At 57.1% G+C, this 22,876-nt stretch overlaps 1 protein-coding gene across 2 annotated transcripts; it reads right to left on the reverse strand.

Annotated features, from left to right (window-relative positions):
- Nucleotides 1-323: 323 nt before the first annotated feature.
- On the reverse strand, nucleotides 324-22,827 carry Hps4 (HPS4 biogenesis of lysosomal organelles complex 3 subunit 2). 2 transcript variants are annotated; one of them, XM_020174052.2, is made up of 13 exons: nucleotides 21,155-22,827; nucleotides 19,153-19,243; nucleotides 17,759-17,902; nucleotides 14,568-14,675; nucleotides 14,151-14,267; nucleotides 12,441-12,535; nucleotides 11,049-11,121; nucleotides 8,761-8,797; nucleotides 8,174-8,270; nucleotides 6,770-7,688; nucleotides 2,861-2,993; nucleotides 2,325-2,433; nucleotides 324-643 (listed from the first exon to the last, which is right to left on the reverse strand). In XM_020174052.2, exons 1-13 carry the CDS (start codon nucleotides 21,193-21,195, stop codon nucleotides 472-474), a joined length of 2,136 nt encoding a protein of 711 aa, XP_020029641.1. In that variant the 5' UTR covers nucleotides 21,196-22,827; the 3' UTR covers nucleotides 324-471. The 2 variants fall into 2 exon arrangements, with proteins under 2 accessions (XP_020029641.1, XP_020029643.1); XM_020174054.2 differs by lacking the exon at nucleotides 324-643 and adding an exon at nucleotides 1,175-2,142.
- Nucleotides 22,828-22,876: the final 49 nt, after the last annotated feature.

Here is a 22,876-nt window from a genome sequence, read left to right on the forward strand (position 1 = left end):
CTGGGTTTCTCGGCCAGCGTGACTGATGCCACCCATGCCCCACACCACGTGTCACAAAGCACCACAGGGCAGATGCGTGCGGTGCCACATGGCCTCGGGAACGGCAATGACGCCTCTGTTTTCACACAGCCTGCCTGCCCAGGCCATCAGGGGGATGCCCACCTGGAGACCTCGCTCAGAGGGACAGCTGTCCAGCTGCCTGCACCCCAGGCTGAACAGCTCAGCCCTGTACTGGGTCAAGTTCCATTGGCCTCCACCACGCTGTCCGGTGACCCCAAGAACGGCCCTTCGCGCACATCCCAACCGGCACACGGAGCGCCATCTTCCTGCGAGACAAACGGGGCCTCCATGGGGACAGACGTGCCGACCTGCACTCATCCTGGCAGGGAGCAGGGCGGGGGCCCGGTTCACCTCCGTGGCTGGCACCTGTCCTGTCCTGTCTGTTGTTTGGGGACCCGGCGGGGGCACACTTCACAGCAGGTTCACCCCGTGCTTCAGCAGTCTCTGCCTGGCTCTGCCCGCGAGGCTGAAGGCGCCGTCCTGGGGGTTCGGGAAGCCGGACCCCCGAGCTGCGGCCGCCAGCTGCTGGAAGTACGTCTCCTGGGCGGGGTTGCAGCAGGCGTACACGGCCGTGGACGCGTTCCTGTGGGGAGGACAGCCTGGTGGCGGCTCTGGACCAGAAGCCTGGCACGCAGAGGTTGCGCTGCCCCTGCAGGGCCTGGGGTCCTCAGTGCCACCACCATCTTCCCGTCCCTGGGCTCACTGGGGCCCGTGATGGGCTGTCTGTGGTGGCTATAGCCCGGGCCTGAGGCTGCAATTCTCCAACAAGCAGGGTGTCCTTGTCACCCTGGACACCCCCAGACCCCAGACTCAGGCTGAGACTGCCCCCCAATGATGTCACAATGGCAGGTCCCAGGAGGGTCTATGCTCTCAACACAGGGAAGCTGATGAACTGGGCAGCAAGGGACATTAGAGTGGGTGTGGCGTGACACACCGGAGCCCAGCACACAGAGGCCGAAGGGAGGGGAAACTGCACCAAGCAGTAGACCTGGCGACCACTTACCTGTGTCAACCAGCTGTCCTAGACCTCGAAGGAGGGGTGTCAGGGACCAAGAGCCCAGCTCCCTCTGTCCCCTACCCAGGGAGGAGGATGTCCCCCTCCGCTTCTGCCAGGGCTGGAAGGGCCCAGCTGGCCTTGGGGTTGTGACCTCCAGCAGCACAAGCAGCACCAGCTCGGATCTGAGTCACACGCTGGGTGCTAACCCCAGCTCTACTTCTGCCCAGCCACAGGCCAGCCTGAGTTCTCGCTCCTTCAGTTCATAATGGACAGGACCACGGGGCGTCCCCCCATTGAGGGTGCTTTTAAGTATGTGTGAGAGTTTGTTTTTTTGCGGTACTGGGGTTTGAACTCAGGGCCTACACCTTGAGCCATTCCACCAGTCCTTTTTTGTGATGGGTTGATCTTGCGAACTATCTGTCCGGGCTGGCTTTGAACCTTGATCCTCCTGATCTCTGCCTCCTGAGCAGCTGGGATTACAGGCGTGCACCACTTTGCCCAGATCATGTAACTTTATTAACTCGCGGTGAGGGTTAAGATGTAGCAGCTGTGCCTCCATTACTGCAGAACTAACCTCAGGGGTCTGCACCCCAACATTAAGCCTCCTTGGCTCCAGGGGAGGTGAAGTGCCACAGCCATGCAGTGGCTGGTGGAGCAAATGTCCCTTGGTGTCACCTCTCACAGAACAGCCTCCCAACACACCCAGGTCCCAAGCCGGTGACTTCAGATGTAAATCACCCAAGTCACAGCCACACGCAGCACACACCAGGACGGTGCCAGGCAGCACAAAGTGGGCAGGTGGCGGCGTGAGGACGGGAATGTAAGCAAGACGCACTGAGCGCGTGTGCAGAGGTCGCGCGCATCCCGGTGTACACCTTCCACGTGGTAACCACTGAGAAAAGCCAAGCGGAAACCAGCGCGGTGCACAACCGGCTGAAATGGAAAAATCAGAACACGAGACCCAAGAACCAACCGCAGAGCACCTGAGGCAACCTGGAAGTGCTCCCTTCCCGGGGCATGGTGGGGACAGGAGGAACACGAGTCACTTCATGGACTTCTGACCACTCCGAGTTTGTTGTCAGGAGCTTTGTTTTTTAAAAAATGAGAAACTCAGCAAGGTCATCTCACCGTGATTTCTGACAAGGAGACAGCGTCTGACCTCAGGAATGGGCGCAGCTGTGACAGTGAGGACCCCGGGTTCTGTCACCGGGTCTGAGGGAGGACAGTGGACAGTGGGTGGCAGTGGGGCACGGCTGGGGAGGCTCACCTGATGGTCACCTCGTAGAGCGAGGGCAGCCGGGCAAAGTCGGAATGCATTAGGCTGACAGTCTGCAGGAAGCGGCGATCCTGGGGGTCGGCCACCTGCGGCAGGTTTGCTTCCAGAGGCAAAGACACAGGCCATGAGCCGCAGACCCCTCCCCGCCCTTCCCTCTCTAAGCCCTAAGTCACAGGACAGGGGTGGCAAATGACCGTGGATAGCGTACGGATGCCCAGCTGGGGACAGAAACAAGCCCAGCACTGGGTCCAAACCAACACCGCCTGTCCCTGCCCCTCAAGTCAAACCCAGCTCTGCACGGGGACCTCAGTTCTGGGGCAGACCTTACCACAGCCACCTGAGCACATGTGAGTTTCTCTCCAACATTGAGGAAACACAGAAACACCAAGGGGCAAAGAAACGTATGCAGTGACCCAGCCACAAGAAAGGCTGGGCTCCGGGGAGTAGAGCCAGCACAGCAGGGCCAAGCTGTCCCCTCCCCCTGGAAGACACGTGTGGCCCAGCCCTGCCCCGTCCTGGCTCCTTACCCGTCAGCAGGCTCTGAACACGGTCATAATGTGTGAAGTTGTAGGCGTTGCTGGGGGGACCGGCCTCGTCAACGGGCAGTGTCTCCTTCAGGTGGACTTCCAGCCCATTAAGGGACGCCAGGCTGCTGTGGTACTGCAGAACGGCAGGGGCAGGTCACGGGCTGACCGTGGCAGGCCTCAGAGGCCTTCAGTCTCACCATGGACTTAGTTCAATGTCAAAGCACCCAGAGAACAGCGCAGTGGGTGCTGATGCAGCAAACAGATGTGGGCAACGAGCCTGCCTGTTTGGGGACGGGCTGGCTCGCACGCTTGGGTTCTGAGGCTTTTAGTTAAGGATTACGTTGTAGGAAAATAAGAAGCAGAGAGAAGCAGAGAAATCCATTTAAAAAGACAAAAGCAAAATGCACACCACCTCATCCAGGAACGGCCATATCACACCGTGCCCACCTAACCGGGGTCCCAGGGCTGAGGCCTGTCCCCTGTTCCTCCACTGAGCCCAGAGAACGTCACCAGCTAACCTCTCTCTGGGGCACTGAGAACGGTGCCATTCCTGGAAAGACTGAGAAGTGCCGCCCAATGGCACCAGGTGTTCTGATTGGAGTTCAGAGAGGACACTCACTGATGGCGGCCAGCAGTGGGAGAGGCCCATAGTGCAGGGACACAGCTGAAGCCACAGGTGGGCCACCCTGTGCACCTCTTGTAAGGTCGGGACCGTGCCACGAACCACAGTGGAAAGTGTCCTAACCTTACAACACAGCCCACGCCACTTTCACCGTCCTTAAATTCTCCAGAACCTCTCCTCGGGCTGCGTGCGATGGCTTGAGTGAGGACCTGAGCCAGGCTGTCCTCATCAGCCTCCTGCAGCCATGCGGCCCCCGCCCCCTGCACGGAATGTCACACTGGGCTTCGCTTCACCAGATGCCCAGCGCAGGTCACCTGATTCTCTGAGCTCCATTTCTGCCTTCATCTCCCCGACTACGGGGTGGGCCGTGTGAATGAAGGACGGAGCTCAGCAATCCAGAGCCGAGAAGGGAATGTGGCCTTGTTAGGGCCGCAGCCTCCCTCCGCGGGCATCCCCACGGAAGCGGAAGCGCAGAGCTGCCAGCAGTGGCTCTGAGGCGTAAGGAAGTGGTTCCTCCAGGTCGGGCACTGGGTTTAGTTGGTTTTCAGTTTGAATGTCTCAGCAATAACATTTATTTTTTCACAGAGGGTCTCACGACATAGCTCAGGCTGGCGTCAATCCTCCTGCCTCAGCCTGCAGAGTGCTGGGATTACAGCTGTGCGCTGCCAGACACATCTCAGAAACAGCACTTATAGCCCGTCAGTCTCACGTGTACCTCCCGCTGGCCTCTGCATCTCCATGCCCGGCACAGGGTGACGGTGGACACCTGACTGAGCACAGCCGGGCCAGGTGCTGTCGCCCCCGAGCTGTGGGCTGCAGCTGAGGGTGCAGGTTAAATAGGAGACCTGCGCTCAGGGACAAGTACACACTCGTGCTCAGTCCTGCGGTGGCCCAGCCAATACTGAGTGTGACGGTGGTCACCAGCCTCCTATCTGGATGGATGTCTGCGCACGCGTGGATACATGTGACCATGATCACATACTGTGAAGTGACCCCCAGCCACTGGAATCTTCAAGACCTCGGGAACCTGCTAACCTGTCCACCCCAGCTGGTGTCCGGAGGAAGGGACACTGGAACATAGAGCCAGGCTGACACCTGCTCTCCCTGTGGCCACTGAGCTGCCTCCAGACTCTCCTAAAGACTAAATCGTTGGTCATAGTGCCATCAGTGACAACCAAGTCCTTTACTGGCCAGGGGGGTGGGGTGAGCAGGGGCCAGGGCTCAATCCTGCCCACTGCCTGTCCCTGCACAGCTGGGGACTCAAGAACTGTTTTTATAGAGCGGGAGGAACCACATGAATCAAGCTGTGACGTGAGAAAGTGGCATGAAGTCCCCACGTCCACACTCATGAGACTTCAATCACTTGTTCCCGTGGCATCTGGGGCCGGCCAGCTGAGAGGCTGAAAACACCACCTTTGGGTCCTCAGGCCCCAGCTCAGAACCTGACACAGGACCAAGTCCTCCAAACAGCCCTGGAGACGGAGCTGGGCTGTGTCCTCGATCCTCCGCCTTCCAGTCCACACCACACCCCAGGCCTGAACGGCAGAGCCCACCGCGGCATATGGGGTCATACACCCCCTGGGACACCCACCTCCACTGCTGGGGCTGGGCCAGGGAGCCCATGCCCTCGCCCAAAGGCCTAGCATCGTCTGCCGCCCACAGCCGCTCCCTTTCCAAGGCAGCAATGAAGACCAGAGTCCCCGGCTTCTTGGAGGTCAGTGACCACATTGGCCCAGAGCCACAGCAGTGGCTCCCTGCTGCTCCCCTGAACCCAGCTGACCAACCCTGCTGGCTGCTCACTGTCCCCAATCCAGAGAGTTCCAAGCCAGTTCACCAGAAGACAAGCGGGCAAACCAGCCCGGGCGCAGGACAGCACGCAGCAGTCAGCCACCCTCCCACAGTGTGCTTTTGCTGTCCAGGACCTGGCCTGCAGAACGGCCTCACATGTCTGGGACCAACACACACAAATGCGACCCTCCCAAGTGCTGGACTCTGGGAGACCAGCAAGTACCTCTACATCTGCAGGGCGACCAGCTTGTCTAGTAACGTACCCTCCTGTTTCCTGACCCTGGCCAGCACCCAACCTGACTTCACATGCAAGCTCCTGAAGGCTGTTGCAGAAACACAACAGGCAGCACCCAGGCGAGCTGCGGAGGCAGGGCGGGGCAGGTGGCTCCTTCCCCATCAGGGGCTCTGGGACAGCCCTCACCTGGACTCCTCTCTCCCCAGCTCTGCTTTCTTACTGGGAGGACTGATGTACAGCAGGACTTAAGAGTGGCCTGTGCCATTTGGCTCTGGGGGGTGGGGGTGAGGCGGGGGACAGGGAAAGAGGTGCTCTATTCACACCCTATTTCCACGCTTGGCAGGGCAGGCCATGAACGCTGACACCTGGAGGTGAGCCTGGGCTGCAGCCAGAACCCCCTCACTGCCACAGCTGGCGTGGGTACAGTCACCCCAGCTAGGGTGGATGAGGACGTGGGAACATGCAGGGCTCAGGGCACCTGCAAAGGGGACAGATAAGCCAGCCAGCTCCAGAGGGAGGTCCCCTGCACCCGTGGCTCAGCGCAAGCCCCACGTGCTGGTGACCCACCCAGCCGGGAGTGACGTGGACTTAGGATTAAACACAGCAAGCCCTGGGCGCCACCTGCCCAGCGACAGCAGCAGCTGCTGTTCTCCTGCCAGGCTCCTCGTTACCATGGCAACACCATCACCAGCGTGGGTCAGATCCTGGAAGAGTCAGTCTCTGCTCTGAGCGGAGAAGGTGCTGGAACGGTTCAGGAGCCGTCCAGAGCCAGTCAGGGCTGCAGGAGTCCCAGGCCTTCTAGGGACCACCTTCAGGCCCACCATGTGACGCTGGGGTATGGACAGAAACACAGGTTTCTGGAACCCCCAGCCCAGGCCTGGGCTGTGACACACCACAGAGCAGACTCCAGCAATATGGATCCTCCAGCTAACTGATGCCTCTGCAGTGTGACCTCGTTGTGTCTGGACGGAAGGCCCAGTGCCACCTGTACTACTGATGAGGAGGCAGAGGTCAGAGGAGCAGGTGCTATGGACGGACCACAGCCGCAGCTGGACAGCAGCAGAGCCAGGAGTGCGCCCAGCCCTGCCCCCTCCCAAGACACGTCCAGGACTACAGGAGGCCGGTGTCACTGTGCTGGTACACGAATCGCCCTCACTCCCCCTTCAAAACCCACTGCACAAACACAGAGGTTCTGTCCCGGCCACAGCAAAGGCCACATTTCTGGGAGGCAGGAGACACCACAGAGGGGCCAAGGGACACTCACCACTTCCTGGATGGTTTCACTGTCTCCCAGCAGTGGCTCCTCGGCCAGCAGGGACAGCACCAGCCCCTTAACACTGTGCGTGTACAGCTTCATGCGCACGAGGCCCACGCAGGGCCCTGCTGGGCTCAGCATGGAGTCGCTGCTGTCTGCGGAGGGGCCGTGGTCCTGCGAGCCTGGCCAGTCGGAGCCACACGTGCAGTTTGGAGACACGTGGTTCTCAGGATCCCCGGTGGCACGCTGCTCAGCACCGTGACGTGCCCCAGAACACAGGCCTCCCCTCTGCCCTGGGGCCAAGCGAGGCAGCGCCTTCAGGTTGCTGGCCATTCTGGGGAGCGGGGCTGTGCTGCGGGCACTGGGGAGGTCTGCGTGGTGCCCTAGGGCTCCACTCTGGGTGAGTCTCTTGGGACGGGAGGAGGAGAGGTGGCTGCTGGTGGCCGTGTCCTCGAGTGACACACTGCTGGTGGCCGTGTCTGTGGGCAGTGCAGGTGGTGGGTTGCTGGAAGCTGTATCCTCGCGTGGCACAGGTGCCTGGCTGCTGTTGGCACTGACAGATTCCTTGCAGCAAGCACCTCTGCCACCTGGGCCACATGAAGGTGGGAAGGGACAATGGTCCAGCGGCGCTTCTGGAATGTGCACTTCTGACAAGTCCAGCTCTCCCTGGGTAGAGCCTGTCTCCCACTGCAGAGGGCTGCTGAGGCCAGGACCAAGGCCCCAGGCAGTCCTGTGTAGTCCCATGGGCCCAGCGTCCAGCTCTCGGTCAGTCAGGCATCCGTTCTTCCCCTTGCCCTGCGGCCATGCTCTCTCAAGGAACGTGGACTCTGGTGTGGTGGCCAATGTCCGAGTCGTGGATGCCACAAGCCTGAGGGCATTTTCTCTTGGGGCAACGTCGTCCTGGAGTCCAGCTGGAGACACGGGAGAGCTGGCAAACAGGAGGAAGGAGTAGGTCAGCTGAGTGCGTGACAGCCCAGGACAGGCACCCCCCATGGGGGAAGACTAGAGCGTGCAGGTGTCAGTGACAAGTGGGTACCCAAGGCCACAGAGTCTAAGATGCCACTGTGTCAATCACAGGAATAAAGGGCTGCATGTGTGGCCCTGGCGAGGCCAGGCTCATGTAGAAATGGCTGAGCCCGAGTAAGTCTCTGCAGCTGGAGAGTTGTCGGGCTCTGCCATCCAGGTGCTGCCTGTGCACTGTGACTCGGGAACACATCATGAGGGGCCCATGGAGGAGGTGGCACGGGCTCGTCTGATGCCCGAGGCTCTGGCAGAAATGGGCCGATGATGGAGTGTGGGTCAGGAAACCCATTCTTGGCTCCCTGTAGCAGGGAGGAGAAGGGGCTCAGGGAGACAGAAGGACCAGGCCATGTGTCCACAAGCCACGTGATGGAGCCCCCAGGTGTGGCTCACCTAGTCACACGCTGCACCGGGAGCTCACGGAGGCTCATGGCCTCCTCTTCCGTCAAGAAAACAGGAATGATCTGGACATTTTGGGGAAGCACCTCTCCTGGAACGGCAAAGCAACATGGGGCAGGCTCACCCTTAGCGGCGGGACAGAGGGTGGTGGCTGTTCTTGGGGTGATGCAGGCACCCCACACTGGCTCAGGGGCAATGCTGGGAACACGTGGGTCCCTCAGCCCAGGGTCTGTGGACAGCTCTGGAGAGGGGACGTGCAACGGCACTGAGTAAGAACCCAGACCTAAGCTAGAAGGATCCGCCCTCCTGGAGACCCCGACAGTCACTGTTTTCCCTCCCCTGTCCCCTCAGGGGGCCCTGGAACTGGTCAGTGCAGTCTTGCAGTTTTGCAGCCTTGGCTCTGGGGATCTGGAAGGGGTGCCCAACACCTCCAGTGTGACACCTGGGTTCCAATGGGGCTGTGCTTGGGGCTCTCCTGGACCCATCTCCCTAACTGCACATGGGGAGAAGCTGGTCTTCTGTGGCTTGTGTCCCCACAGGTGGCGTCACAGAAAGCTGTCCCCAGACGCCCTACTACTCACCCGTCTCCTGCAGGGCGGCCCCTCCTGCAAGCAGGCCCTGAAAGCAAACACACACAAGGTTGGCACCAGGCACCCCATCATCCCCATCCATCAGGAATGCACAGTGCCATCTGTTCCCAGGGAGCTGTCCCAAACTGGTGCCAAGAGCCTGGCAGATGGAGCAGAAGCTCGGGGCTGGGAGGGGCAGTGCCGCACAGCGCACGCCTGCCCTGAGCTCTGGTTTTCCTGTCACTCTGGGACTCCGTTCACTTCGCCTTTGGGAGCTGGCATTCTGGGACACAGCCACGCCAGCCCCAGCTCACACGATTCACAGGAGGCCCTCTGACCCTCAAGGCAAGACTGGCCCCAACATGGTGCTGGGCCAGATCTTTCAGTTCTGGCTCTGGATCAAGGCCAGAAGCTTACTGAGTGTCTCAAGAAAAAAGCTTTGCCTTAACCAGAGCAGTCTGAATACCAAGAACACAAACTCATCAGCCAAAACGGCTTCACGGCACCGAAACCACGTGGCTCTTCCGGTAACTTTAAAACCTGGAGCTCCAGGTTGCTAAACTCACGGCAGCGTGCTCTAAACAACATCCCTTAGAAGTCACACTTAAGCAATCCCTTATCGCCAAGTTAAAGACGTAATGGTATTTCCCCTTAAATCTTTGTTTTATACTTTTGAAGCATTCCATAAACTTCAATTTTTCCACTTAAAACAGTAATATGCAACGGCAGTCTTTAAAATCTCTTTAGCTATTTTAAAACATGTTTTTCTTTGTGGCAACACTGGGACTTGAACTCAGGACCTAGTGCTTGCTAGGCCAACCCAGCCCCTTATGCACTGGTTATTTTTGAGGTGGGGTCTCACTTTGAGTCCAGGCTGGCCTGGACTGTGCTCCTCCTATTTGTGGTTTCCTAGGATGACAGGCGTGCACCACTGTGCATAGCCATTGGTTAAGATGGGGTCTCATGAACTATCTGCCTGGGCTGGCTCTGTACCATGATCCTCCCAACCTCCAACGGCCAAGTACTTAGGATTACAGGCCTGAGGAACCGCGCCCAGTGGTTTTTACTTTTGGATGGCGCTGGGTAAGTGCGTGCTTATCACTGCGTCACATGCCTAGCCCTTCTCTGGCCATTCTGAAGGCCAGCCTTTGATGGTGTCTGCAGCACATGGGGTCAGCAGTTAGCAAGCTGCTTCTGGAAAGAGCAAGGTGTGACACACTGTCAGCGTCTTGAGTCCGTCCTAGGCCCTGCTGTAGCTCAGGGGCTGCAGGCTACAACAGAGTCTGCCCAAGGTCAAGGTTCACTGCTCTTCCTTTCACCAGCCGGGTGACACTTGTGGATGTAAATCTGTTCAGCAGTTGGTCTTTCTGCAGTGTGTACAGCTCATTCCAGAAAGGCTGCCCCCCACGCACACACATGTATACACATGTACACACAAACACACACATGTACACCCCCCCTCCAAGGGGGGCGAGGAGCCTGGACAGAGCCCTGTGCCTTAGGCCTGCTGACTTCCTAAGGCCCAAGAGGAAGCCACAAAAGTGACACACAGAGAAGGCAGGGCAAGAGGAGACTGAGGATCACAGTTGTGGTCGTCTCTGGGGCTCTGTGGGTGACACAGTTCTTGATGCTTACATATAAATTTTCTTCATCATCAACATGAAATACACACAAACAAGCATTTTAGAGGCACTACAGTTCTCCTGTGTCTTTCTAATGACATCCTTTCCAGCATGTCTCAAAAAACATCACATCTCAGGCCAGCATGGTGGCACACACCTGTAATCTCACCCTCTTGGGAAGTAGACAACAGGATTGTGGTCCAAGGCCAGAGCAGGAAAAAACTTAGGAAGACCCTATTTCAAAAGGGTGGCACGGCATGGTGGTGCACAGAATAATCCCAGCTCCATGGGAGCACAGGAAGTAGATCACCATCCAAGGCTGGCCCCAGGCAAGAGTATGAAACCCCGTCTGAAAATAAACTGACACAAAAAAGGCTGAAGGACGGCTCTAGCAAGCTTGAGGTCCTAAGTTCAAACCCTAGTACCATCAAGAAAACCCCACATGACGTCTTTTTGATGTAAACGCTATGCAGGCCAGAAGTCAAATGCTCCACGCTGGCTTGAAGCAGCAGCTAGCTGGGCCACCCCAAGGGAGGTGTGAGCTCCTTGCCTTGCCAGTGACTCCACTCTGAGGACCAGGCTGACAGACGAGGGTCCCAAAAAGACTCTGAACAAGTGTCCTGGATACTACCCCCGCCCCTCAGCACTGAGGATCAGTCTTGCCAGGCTTTACTGTACCTGGTTCTGAGGTGCGGGTCGCTGAAGCAGGACCTTGGCAGTGAGGGAGGGCGGGAGCTGCGTGCTCACAATCCTGGAGTCAGACAGGGAAGAGGAGGCCATTAAAAATGAACATGGGCTCTAAGGTCAGCAAGTGCCTCATGTCCCCTGCTGTGGGAGCTCAGGGACATGGCTGGTGGCAGCTTCAATTGGTAAAGCCCCAATGTCAGGCTGGTGGAGTGGCTCAAGCAGTAACGCCAGGTTTTTTTTCTCACTAAGAGAAAAAAAAAAGCCAACGTCTGCTACAATGTCTGTCACAACAGCAATCACATCGTCTGAATTCTGAGTGGCCTGTAAGCATTGTCACTATGGGAAGACAGCAAAGATGTTCAAAACACAAGGAAATCTCACTGTCCATCAGCCACAGACAAGCACAGCACAGCAGGGGTGCCTAATGCACGCACCCCTGCAAGCACCAGTGGCCAGCATGGTGGGTCAGGACACCTGCCCTGTGCTCATCAAGTCGAGGAACCAGAAGCCCCTGCTAGCAGACAGAAAAGTGAACAGAGCCAACGTGTGTGTCTAGTTCATGGCTGTGGATGGCTGAGGGCAAGGAGGGAGATGGGGCCACACGCTGCCATGTTTCTACTGTACACCTTATATGAACAATATGTTCACGTGTCAAATACAAAGAAATGCAAAGTAAGAAAGTGAAAACTGTGTCGGACATGCGCAGGGCCACCGTGATGAGGCTGAAGGGCAGAGGGACAACAGCCAGGACTTTACACCTCCTTCCTCAACAGCTCTAAGTTCCTGGGGGGGAAACTTAGGTCACACATCTTGCCCGAGGCTATAGGGCTGGAGGGGGCAAAGGCCCTGCCCAAGACCCTTCAGGGGCCTGGATGTCCTCAGCACAGTCTGAAGCCAGCAAGCCCTGGGCCTGACCTCGGCCCGCCAGGCAGCAAGAGTAAACACACCAGAAGAGAGGCCTGGAGAGGCCTCGAGAGCTATGGAGTGGCCTCAGGCCCTCAGCTCATGAACAGCCCTCCAAAGAGTGAAGAGGGCGGCCAAGAGCCAGCAAGGAGCTGGTGAGAGCAGCTATGCTGCTGTGCAGAGCTGAGATGCAGCGGGCACCCAGGATCCCTGGCCCAGCCCTTTTCTCACGCTGGCTGCTGTGGACCACAGTGGCTGCCCCACATGAGCATTGCGCTCCCTTTCCATCCCTGGCTCCACCCCTTCCCTCCCACAGCAACTTCCGATTCCCAGGTGTGGTCCAGGACAGTCAAGCCTCTGCCAAGCCAACCCACAGGCAGTGGCCAGCTCTGAGCCCCAGGCCCCCATGACCTGGACACCAGCCGGTCAGTGAAGCAGCAGGACAGGTGCAGGGGGAGACAGTGAGGCCGCGGTACTCACAGCCCCCTGTAGAAGATGCAGCCGGCCAGGACGTGAGGCGAGCGCTGGCACGTTTGCAGGATGAGGGCTGCCTTCAGCAAGAGCAGGGGCTCCACCTGTGCAGGACGACACACGCGCGATGAACAGATGGCATAGGGACCTCTGGAGCCTAGGCCACGGAACTAAGGCACTGCACTGCAGGATCCACGTCTTGCCCGGGGTCTCTACCTCTCCAATGCCAACGCCGATACCACAAAGCAGCAGATTCTTTGCAGAGGCCTCTGGAAGGTGCAGTGAGGGCCATTCCCAGGGGATAAGTTAAGTGGCCTAGGACTGTCAGCACTGAGACCGGCTGGCAGCAGGAGAGAGAGCGCAGGCCCCAGGGCTGGGGAGCCCACCACCCACCCTCTGCAACACGGACCCCAGGACACAGCCGGCTGGACCAGCACCTGGCTAGGCCCACAGCACTGCACGTCTCCATGTCTGTGAAGGCCACTGTCCACCAGTCCCTGAAGCTACAAGAAGCCTCTGGGCCTGGTCAGGATGCCCAGCGATGCCCACAGCCTACTGCCTAGTGGCCACCAGTAGTGCGTCCAGTGAGCTGTCAGCTCTCTGTGTGTGGAGCCGAGCTCTGCAGCAGCTGCCACGTGTGGAAGTGACACTTGTTCTCTCATGGCTGGACTGTGTCCAGTCCCAGTCAGCTCTCGTAAGGACAACATCACAAAGCCCTCCCGACATGAGCAGGACAACCCTCCATGTCAGGGTCCCAGCACCACTCCCGTTACGGAGCTATTCACCACAGCAGCAAGCCAGGGCAGCGCACGTGGGACATGCAGACCTGGGCGGCTTGTCACTAAAGCCACTTGTCAACCAGAGGCAGCAAACTTGTTTGCAAATCAAGCACGGGCATGAGTGACGCTAATTACTAAGCCAGGAACTACTGGGGGAGGGGCCCTCAGACTCCTGGGTCGGCCTCTGGAGGCCTGGCCAAACACTGGGCGTCCATCAAAGTGCTGCTGGGAGGCCAGTCTCACCGCCGCCTCAACCCTACTCCCCCTAGGGGACACAGCAGCTCCAGGGCTGCGTCCCACTGCCCTGCCCAGGAAGCGACATGTCCACATCGCTCTGTGGACGGAGCTCAGTGAAGGAACAGCTTTTGCTTTGCTGGCTCGGCACTCAGGCCTCACAGCACAGCGGCCATGCAACCTCGCTCCACCCTTCCTGCTCAGTTTTCTCCCATTTTCGCCTGGCCACCCTGGGCCTCCACAGCCCTGCTTACGTCTCCCACAACCCCATGCCCATCTGAGACCCCACCTAAGATGGGATCTTGCTAACTTTTTTGCCTGGGCTGGCCTCAAACCATGATTCTCCCACTCTTCACCTCTTGAGTAGCTGGGATTATAGACATAAGCCACAGCACCTGGCTGAAGGAAGAGGTTTATTTATTTATTTTTTTTGGTAGCACTGGGGTTTGAACTCAGGGCTTCATGCTTGCTAGGCAGACGCTCTACCACTTGAGCCACTACACCTGCTCTTTTTTGTGTTGGGTATTTTTGAGATTGAGTCTTGAGAACTATTTGCTAGGTGCTGGCTTCAAACATCGATCTCCCAATCTCCACTTCTTGAGTAGCTGATATTACAAGCATGAGCCCCTGCACCTGGTTGAAGAAGGAGTTTTAAGTGTGCAGAAGGCCTGTTCCTAGGCAGGAAGTGAGCAGCAGTGGATGTTACCTTCGTCCGGTCCAGGTTCCAGAGGGCATTGAATATCTTATGCAGCTCAGTGGTGTTTTTCAGGATCAGCTCAATGAAGGTGTCCCATTGGCCTGCCAGTGCTTCCTGTGAATGGCTCTGAAAAGGAAAAGGTGAGGTCAACACAAGAGATCTGGGACAGAAGCCAGCCGGAGAGGGTCTGTCCTCCTCCCTGCACTGCTGGGCCAGGCTCCCACCTGAGCCTCGCTTGTCACAGCAGGGCGCCTGCTGGGGAGAGATGGCAGGCAGACCCGCTCTGTCCTGACCACGGGGGCGTGGGCAGGGCATCTGAGTGAGGCTCCGGGCCCTCCACCTTCTCCTTGACACCATGCACTGTGCAGGGTGACTGGCCCGAGGGAGGCCATGCCCCAAGTTGCCGGCTTTGCTAATAGCTCCTACCTTGTAAGCCAGGGACACGGGGCCAGTGTAGAAATGGAAGAAGCCAATGAGCTGGTCCAGAAGCCGCCTGCAGCTGACGTCGGGCAGCTCCACAGCACAGCCCAGTGCCTAGAGACAAGAAGGAAAGCGGGAAGATTGGGCTCCCTTTTCCCAGGCCACAGCCAGAATCCTGGCTTCCGTCACCAGACGCCATGGTGCCAGCACCTAGCAAATAGTTCTCAAGACTCAATCTCAAAAATACCCAACACAAAAAAGAGCGGGTGTAGTGGCTCAAGTGGTAGAGCGTCTGCCTAGCAAGCATGAAGCCCTGAGTTCAAACCCCAGTGCTACCAAAAAAAATAAATAAATAAACCTCTTCCTTCAGCCAGGTGCTGTGGCTTATGTCTATAATCCCAGTGTAAACCCACCTTCTACATGGCAACCGCGCTGGCGTAAAGAGAAAAGCCCTGTCTGTCCCTCTGTCCACACACCCTAACTGCCCACTGGCCTGCCGGGCGAGGGGTTGGCCTGCAGCCACAGGGCCCGCTCCAAGCTCCACTAATGCTGACTATGGCCAATGCTGGCCTCTTCTGCACTTGACCCTGGGGTTCACTGCCAGAATGTACGGGCACAAACCATCCTGGGAGCTTCAAGTCCTCTCAGCCAGAGAACCCCCAGGTGCCAAGCGCATGGTCCATCTCTGTGGAAGCAGGTGCTGGCCAGTGATTAAAGAACCTGCAGAAAGCTCATGCTCCTAGACCCATGAATTCTACCACTAGGGATCCACCCTGAGGGAACGTGGAAAACCAGCACAGCAGAGCCTCCCCGCTGAGGCTGGGCTCACTGCCGTCATGGAGACCCAAGAGCATCACAGAGAGCTGAGAGCCAGGGGTGCAGGAAGTGCTCGCTCTGCCCCAGCTGCCCCAGCCCTTGGCCGCCTTTTGTTTGGAAACTGAGGCGCACAGGATGGGAAACACCCAGGGCTATTCTGAGATGCTGAGGGCTTGGATCACCTGGCTTGGACACTTACTACTTACTGGGTACTACGTGCTACACAATCAGGTCAGAGGGGTCCTCACACAGAATCTTCACACATGTGAAATGGCCATGGGACCAACGAAAGCCAAGGGAAGAAATTCAAAGGGACACGGGCGTCTAACGACAGCATTGACCTGTACGTCCAGGTGAACAAATGATCCTGACCTCTTCTCACACCACACAAATACATTACAGACCTAAGTCTCAAAACAAAGGCTACCAAACTTCTGTAGAAAAAATAGAGACCCAAACAGTAGGCAACAGTTTCTTAGGATAATGAAAGTGATAGCCATAAAAAGTACCACCGATAAATCAATTTCACTAAAATTAAAAATGTCTGCTCATCAAAGAAAATTGATACGAATGGTACAAAGAGCCAGAAAATATTTTTGAAATACGTATCTCGCAAAAACCTGGTCCTTAAGATTTAGAAAGAACCACAACCCAAGGCTAAGCACAGCAGTGCCCACCTGTGATCCAAGCTATGAGCGAGGCAGATTGGGAAGGATCACAGTTTGAGGGTAGCCCTGGCAAAAAATTTAGTGACCACTCATCTCAAACACAAGCCTGCAATCCAAGCTTCCTGGTAAGTGGTGATAGGATCAAGATCCAAGGCCACCCAGGGCAGAAGTGACACCTCACCTGGAAAATGAAGCCAACGGGCTGGGGACTGGCTCAGGTGGCAGAGCATCTGCCTAGCAAGTCTGAGGCCCTGAGTGCAAACTCCAGTGCCACCAAGAAAAAAAAGAAAAAAGAATGAACTGTAGAGAAAGAACTGAGGAAGTATGGAGGATTCAGGGAAATACTGCTCCCTTTCTCAAATCGTGATGGGGATTTGTTGTGGCACAGGTACCATTTGTCCAAATGCATCAAATGGTAAAGTCAAGATGTGTATTTCATCATACGTGAATTTCACCCCCAAAAAAAAGCAGGGCATGCAGACAGGGAGCTCTGCTCAGTGACATGCACGTGAAGTTCCTGGGGTGGGGAGAGTATCCTAATGCACTCAGCTTGCTAGAAAACCTCAGCTGTGTGCGCTCAGCTGTAATCCCAGCACTGGGAAGGCTGAGGCAAGGAGGATTGAGGACATGAGACCAGGCGGGCTGCACAGTGAGTCCCAGGACAGCCTGGGTCACACAGGAAGACTGTCTCAAGCCAGGTGCTGGTGGCTCACACCTGTAATCGTAGCTACTCAGGAGTCAGAGATCAGGAAGACCGGGGTTCAAAGCCAGCCTGAGAAAACAGTTCACAAGACCCTATCTCAAAAAGCCCTTCACAAAAAAGGACTGGTGGAGTGGCTCAAGGTGGAGGGCCTGAGTTCAAACCCCAGAACCACACACACACACACACACACACACACACACACACACACACACACCCCCATCTCAAAAACATCCATACGTAAACCTCTAAATAGAATGAAAAATAAAAGGCTGACAGAAAGACAGGTGAGAAAAAGCCCACAATCAGCCGTTGGCTGTAGTAGAGCCCGAGTGCCACTCCCTGGAAGGTCCTTGCAAGTGCTGCGTGGGTCAGGACATGTTCCCGGCACAACAGAGCCAAACACGCCATCTCACTGTGGCACCCGTCACCTCAGAAGCCTCAAAGCGAGCACAGGCTCGGGAAACCAGCAGTGTAGACTGTAGGCACTACCAGGGGTGAGAGAATGGTTTTGCCTTACTTTTATTTATTTCATTTCATTTTTGACAGCACTGGGGTCTGAGCTCAGACCTCACGCTTGCTAGGCAGGTGCTCTAGCACTTAAGCCACTCCTCCAGCTCAACCTTTCTAAATTTTCATAGGTTCTTTGAAACCTAATGCAATCGCATCACTGACAGAGAAGCTCTGATCACTCTGTAGGGACAGCACAGAAGGACGGACACAAGACTCAGTTGACCCACAGGGCACACCGAGCTTCTGCAGCGCAGCCTGTCCTGAACGACACGCAGACATTGGCCGCCGTGGAGAGGCCAGCATGCAGCTCAGTGCAAAGCCTGTGTTCAGAACGCTCAGGCCCAGGGTAGGGTCCAGCCCGAGCTCCAAACAAGAAATACAAAACCAAGCTGTGGGAGGGCAGGCGAATGTGCAGGGACTGTGACAGAAGTGAGGACGATGACAGCACGGGGAGGGCAGGGGGAGCCACAGGGCCTCCTCATACCCTCACCGATTCTTACCCAGAGGTAGTCTCCGTGAAGCTTGATGGCAAACTTGAGCTTCCGCAGACGGACGAGTGTGGGGGGAGCACCAGAGATGTCAGAGACGCAGCGCACGACGCCGGCGATCTGCCCACAGAGCAGCTCCTGCTGGTCCAGCAGCGTCTGTGGAAGGAAGGGACACCAGACACGAGGCTGAAATTCTACAAGTCCTGGATCGCTCTTAAACTGAAGCCCGCAGGCCAGACCCAATTGGCTACCTGTTATGTGGCTCATGAGCCAGAATCGGTTTTTGTATTTTTTAAGGGTTATAAAAACAAAAAGAAAACAGCAGAGCCCTTGGGTGGCATTTCCGGTCACATTTCCGGTCAGGCCCTCACCAAGTGTGCTGGGGTGACTGATCTGTTAGGGTCCGCAGTGAACACAGAGGAGGTGTCTGCGTACACTAGGATTGAGGGCGCACGCCAGGGCAGCTGCACGCGTGTCTCAGTCCAACCCAAACCCTGTGGGGGGGGGCCCAACTGCCCACGCCCTGTGTCATCACGTGAGCAGCAGACAGCATCTCCTGACAATCTGAGCCTCACTGAACCACTGGGACAGCCACACGTGTGACACCAAACAGTGCACTCCACCTAGAGGGAGGCCCAGCCTAGAGAATGGGACCCTGACCTAGTCACGCATGGTGATGCCACTGTGAGGAAGTGGCCAGCCAAAGCCAGTGCAAGGGGACATTCTAACACTGACAAATGGCCTGGGGTAGAATAAAGGATGTGGGGATGGGTGAGGACCGTTGTGAGGGAGGTGAGTACAAAATAATCAAATAGAATGCATGTACGCTGTTTTCATCCTGATGAGGAAAGACAGAGGAGGGATGGGAAGAAGAGAGGGAGGGAGGGAGGGAGGGAGGAAGGAAGGACAGACTAAGGACCATCTAAGGTAACAGGGTGAAATTAGATATAGTCTGGATACCAGAGGAGGCTGAGGAACTACTGTTAGTAACGACTGTCACTTTCGTCACAGGAGAACTTTAAAATGATGCCCGTTTTTGGTTACAGATGTTACTTGATAGTGATGAGATGACACCACACCTAGAATTTGCTTCAGATTACTCCAGAAAATGAGTGGGGGAGGTGAGGTCATGTGACACTGGCCGAGCACAGGAAGTGTTGACACAGATGGTGCACGAGGGTTCACGGCACTTGTCTCCTCTGATTGTGTGAATAAAAGCTTTTTAGATTAAAAGCCTGGGGGAGACAAAAGTCACAATGGTAATGGAGAAGACAGAGGACTGAGCAGCCTGGGAATTTAAAACCAGGACAAGAGGCAACAGCAGACTCAGCAGAGAAAGCCGCTGATCTAACCCCGCAGTGTGAAAAGTCGTCCTCAGAGCAACAACAGGACGCCGTGTGGCTTACCTGCGAGGGATAAAAATAGCAGATGCCAGCTCTGGTTGGATCTCCTTCTCCCTTCACCTTGGAACCATCGTAAAGGAAGAAGTAATTCCACCTGGCAAGAGGGCAGAACAAAGCTGTGTTTCCTTCATCCAGGGACAACGGCATGTCACCTGCGGTTCCTGTTCTCCAGCCTGGCCCCAGGAAGATGTCTGAGCCTCCCGGGGACCAGGAGAAAGGACCAAGGAGCCACAGACAAAACTCATCCGCCAGTGCAGTAGCGGTGAACTAAGAATACACCTCCCCCAGCTGTCAGGAAAGACGGGTCACCCACAGTGACAGCTCTCGTGAAGCCCTCAGGCTTAACTGCATGGCCACATGGCCTGGTGGCCGTCTTTTAGGCTCTGATAACAAACACACTATCCCAAGTGTCAGCGTGGAGTCCTCGGAGCTCTGGGTCGCCCCGCAGGGAGTTCCACGCTTGCTTAAGACATTCTGGAGGGAGGCTGCGGGGAGCTCCGTGGTGTTTGCTGAGCAGTTTCCGGGTCTGGGGAGGGAGGTTCTTTTCTGTACTGGGGACTGAATACTGGGCCTGGCAGTTGCTGGGCAGACTTCGTAACACCTGAGCCGTGTCCCTAGTGTCACGGGTGGTCTCAAGGCAGAGCAGATCTGTGGCAGGGAGAACCTGGTTTGTCGCCATTGGTGGAGAACACTGACCTCCGACCGCCAAGCCTCACCTGCCCTAAGTGCCGCCAACGCTTGCTTCCTCCACCCTCCACCCCCTCGGTCAGGAGAGTCTTCTGCTCCATAATCCTCGTTTTCTCAAACGGGCTCTGTTACTGTGATTTGTTTTCTTAGACAGGGCCTGTGGAGCTGGGCTGGCCTCAGTCTCTCGATCCTCTGCCTCAGCCTTCTGAGTGCCGGCTTGTCGCCCGTCTTCCTAAAGACTTAGTCTACTCCGCAGCGCAGCCACAGTTACACCACACTTGTTTTCTGATTGCCTCCTGAAGACCCGGGTAAGGGCAGGTCTGTCCTACTTCTCAATCTTGAAAAGCACGTCCTTCGGGCAGCAGCGCAGAGGCGGCACTGCCACCTGTGCTCTTGGCAGGAGCTGTGGCCTCCACTGTCCACCCACTGCACCTTCCTCACGACAAGACAAGCCCCATTGGTCCCCAGCATGATCCACTTTCTCAGCTCTGGGGCCAGATCCCAAAGCCTCACTGGGGTTTTGCAGCCAGCCTAGGAGGCCCTGGCTGGCAACCCTCTCCCTCCCACGTCCTGAGGGAAGCACCCTGATCCTCCAGGCATGACTGGAATCCCCAGGTCACTTGGGGGCCACCATTCCGACCTTCACATGTATAATCGGCCACAAATGCTGCTGAGTCAGGTTAAGACAAGGCTTCTACTTCCACAGAATTATGAGAAAGTATGAACCCTTGTGGGTGAGCACAGAGCAGTTTCAGGCAGACATGTCGCAATACCCTTCAAAAGCCAGACTTCCTGTGAGGTAATTCTCCCCCGCCACCTCCCAGCCTCTCCATGGCCAAGGCCATACCCGGCTCTCAAGGTTAAAACGCAAGCCCTGTAGAGGGGTGGCATTCTGGAGAGAGAAGGCACACCATGCTGCTATGCTCCAAGAAAAATGGCATTTCCTTTTCTTAACAAATTCAAGACAAGCTGGCTGTGGATTTTATTTTCCTTGTTTTGCTGTTTGCTTTGTCTTGTTTTTTTTTTTTTTGAGAAAGGGTCTCACTACATAGCCCAGGCTGGCCTTGAACTCGGGACTCTCCTACCTCAGCCTCCTGAGTGCTGGGACTGCAAGCATGTGCCACACACCCAGCTCTGGCTGGGAATTTTCAATTCACACACAAAATCCGTCCAGGCTTGTGAAGTGGCCCGAATGCTAGACAACCTGCCCAGCAAGCGTGAGGATCCGAGTTCAAACCCCATTCTGGCCCCAACCACCCCCCGTCAAAATATTCATCAGCTCTGTGGGGAGAGCAGCAGACTGGGCCCTGATACTCACCATGAGGCTGACTTTGTCTCCGGGGAGGTGGAAGTGGCCATTTACCCTCCTGCTGGCCTCATTCTCCTCACTTGCGTCCCCGTTCCAGTTCCTCCCAGCTGTTTCTCTGTCTGGTGAGTCTAGGCGTGGTGACTCAGGTGTTTCTGTCACAACTGCCACTTGCTCACTTGTCACTCAATGTGAAAGTCCACTTCCCTTCCTGGCAGGCTCTCCAGCACCATGAACAGCTGCGCACCTCCCAGAACGCTGGGCGGGAATGAACTAAGCGAGCAAGTCTACTGGAGAAGTCAAACGCACTAGTGCGGACTCAAGACTTGAATTCAGCAAGGCTGTCCACACAATGACCTCCTCCAGCGCCTTTCCAGGAAAGCCCCACGGGACACACGCTGGGCGCGGACAGGGTTCTCATGGGATTTCTAAAGTGTCTACGTCAAAGCCGTCTGGAAGGTTCTTTCAAAAGTCTGTAGCTTGCAGTTCACACATCAGTGCCTTGGCTCTGAGATAAACCCAAGGAGCAGTTATTTCAGAGGCCCACAGAGCATGTGACCACGCCAGCCTTCCCCCAGGGTTAAACAACCGATATGGCTCAAAAGAGCTTTCCGTGGTTCCTCTGTAAGGGTGAAAACTGTCTCAAAGTGAAAAAGGGAGCAGCGACGTCAGAGGATGTCAACAGTTGTGGTGGACACACCACAGTTCTGGCGGAGGGTCAAATTCAATAACACGGGAAAGAACAGGGACCCCAGTGAACTGGCGGCTGGAGTCGTCATTAATGGCGCCCAAAGGACGGATGCGCCACCTTGAAGGCCCCAAAGTAAGGCGCACGGGCGGAGTCTCCAGAAGCAAACAGAACTTTTACCGCGCGGCCTTGGAACACACCAGGGGAAGGCAGGCCGGTGTCCCGGGGCGCTTGGAGCCTGGCTCTGATCCTGTCCCGGGGACTTCCCCGCAAGCACGGCCGGGCCGGCCAGGCGCAGCGGCTCCCTCCTGCAGTCCCCGTTCCTCCCGAGGGCGAGATCGGGAGGATGGCGGCCGGGCAGAAACTGCACACTCCGCCAGCGACGGGCGGGATGGCTCGAGAGGTGGAGCGCCTGCCCGCGTTCAAATCCCGGGGCCGCCAGCCCCTCGCCCCCAAGACATCGACCCACCGCGTCGGTGGCCTCTGGAGTCAGGTCCCGGATTTAGGGTTATCGTCCCAGGAACCCGCACCCACTGCTCCGGACGCCTCTGAAGCCACAAACGCGGTCTGGTCCTTCGCTGTGCGGCCTTGGAGGCGTCGGAACCGCGTTGATCGGTGGTCAACGTAAGGTCCTCGGCGTAAGGTCCTCGGCGACAGACGGTGCCAGCGCCGGGGCGTCTGCGGGAACGCAAGGAACCTCGGAGAGCCCAGCGTTCCTGGGCTCCAAGTGCCCCGCGGTCACGCGCCGTCGCGCGCGGCGCTGCGAGGGGGGGCTGGGGCGGCCTTGGGGTCGGACGTGACCGGAAGAGGGTGGCAAGTGACAGTCACCACCCAGGGGTCGAGCCCCGGGGTCAGGCGGGTCCCGCCCGCACCCCCAGCGGAGGCGCCAGGCGGAGGTCGGCAGGGGGCGGCGGGGCGGGAACTCGGCCCGGTACCTGCGCCCACGGCGGAGGCCCGAAGTCACGCGCCGCTCCGCCCCCTCAGCCCCGGCAGCCGGCGCGCGGCAGTGACGTCGCACACCACACGGCGGCGCCCGCCCGGCAGGC

Source organism: Castor canadensis, chromosome 18, assembly GCF_047511655.1.
Source record: "Castor canadensis chromosome 18, mCasCan1.hap1v2, whole genome shotgun sequence".
Taxonomy (NCBI): domain Eukaryota; kingdom Metazoa; phylum Chordata; class Mammalia; order Rodentia; family Castoridae; genus Castor; species Castor canadensis.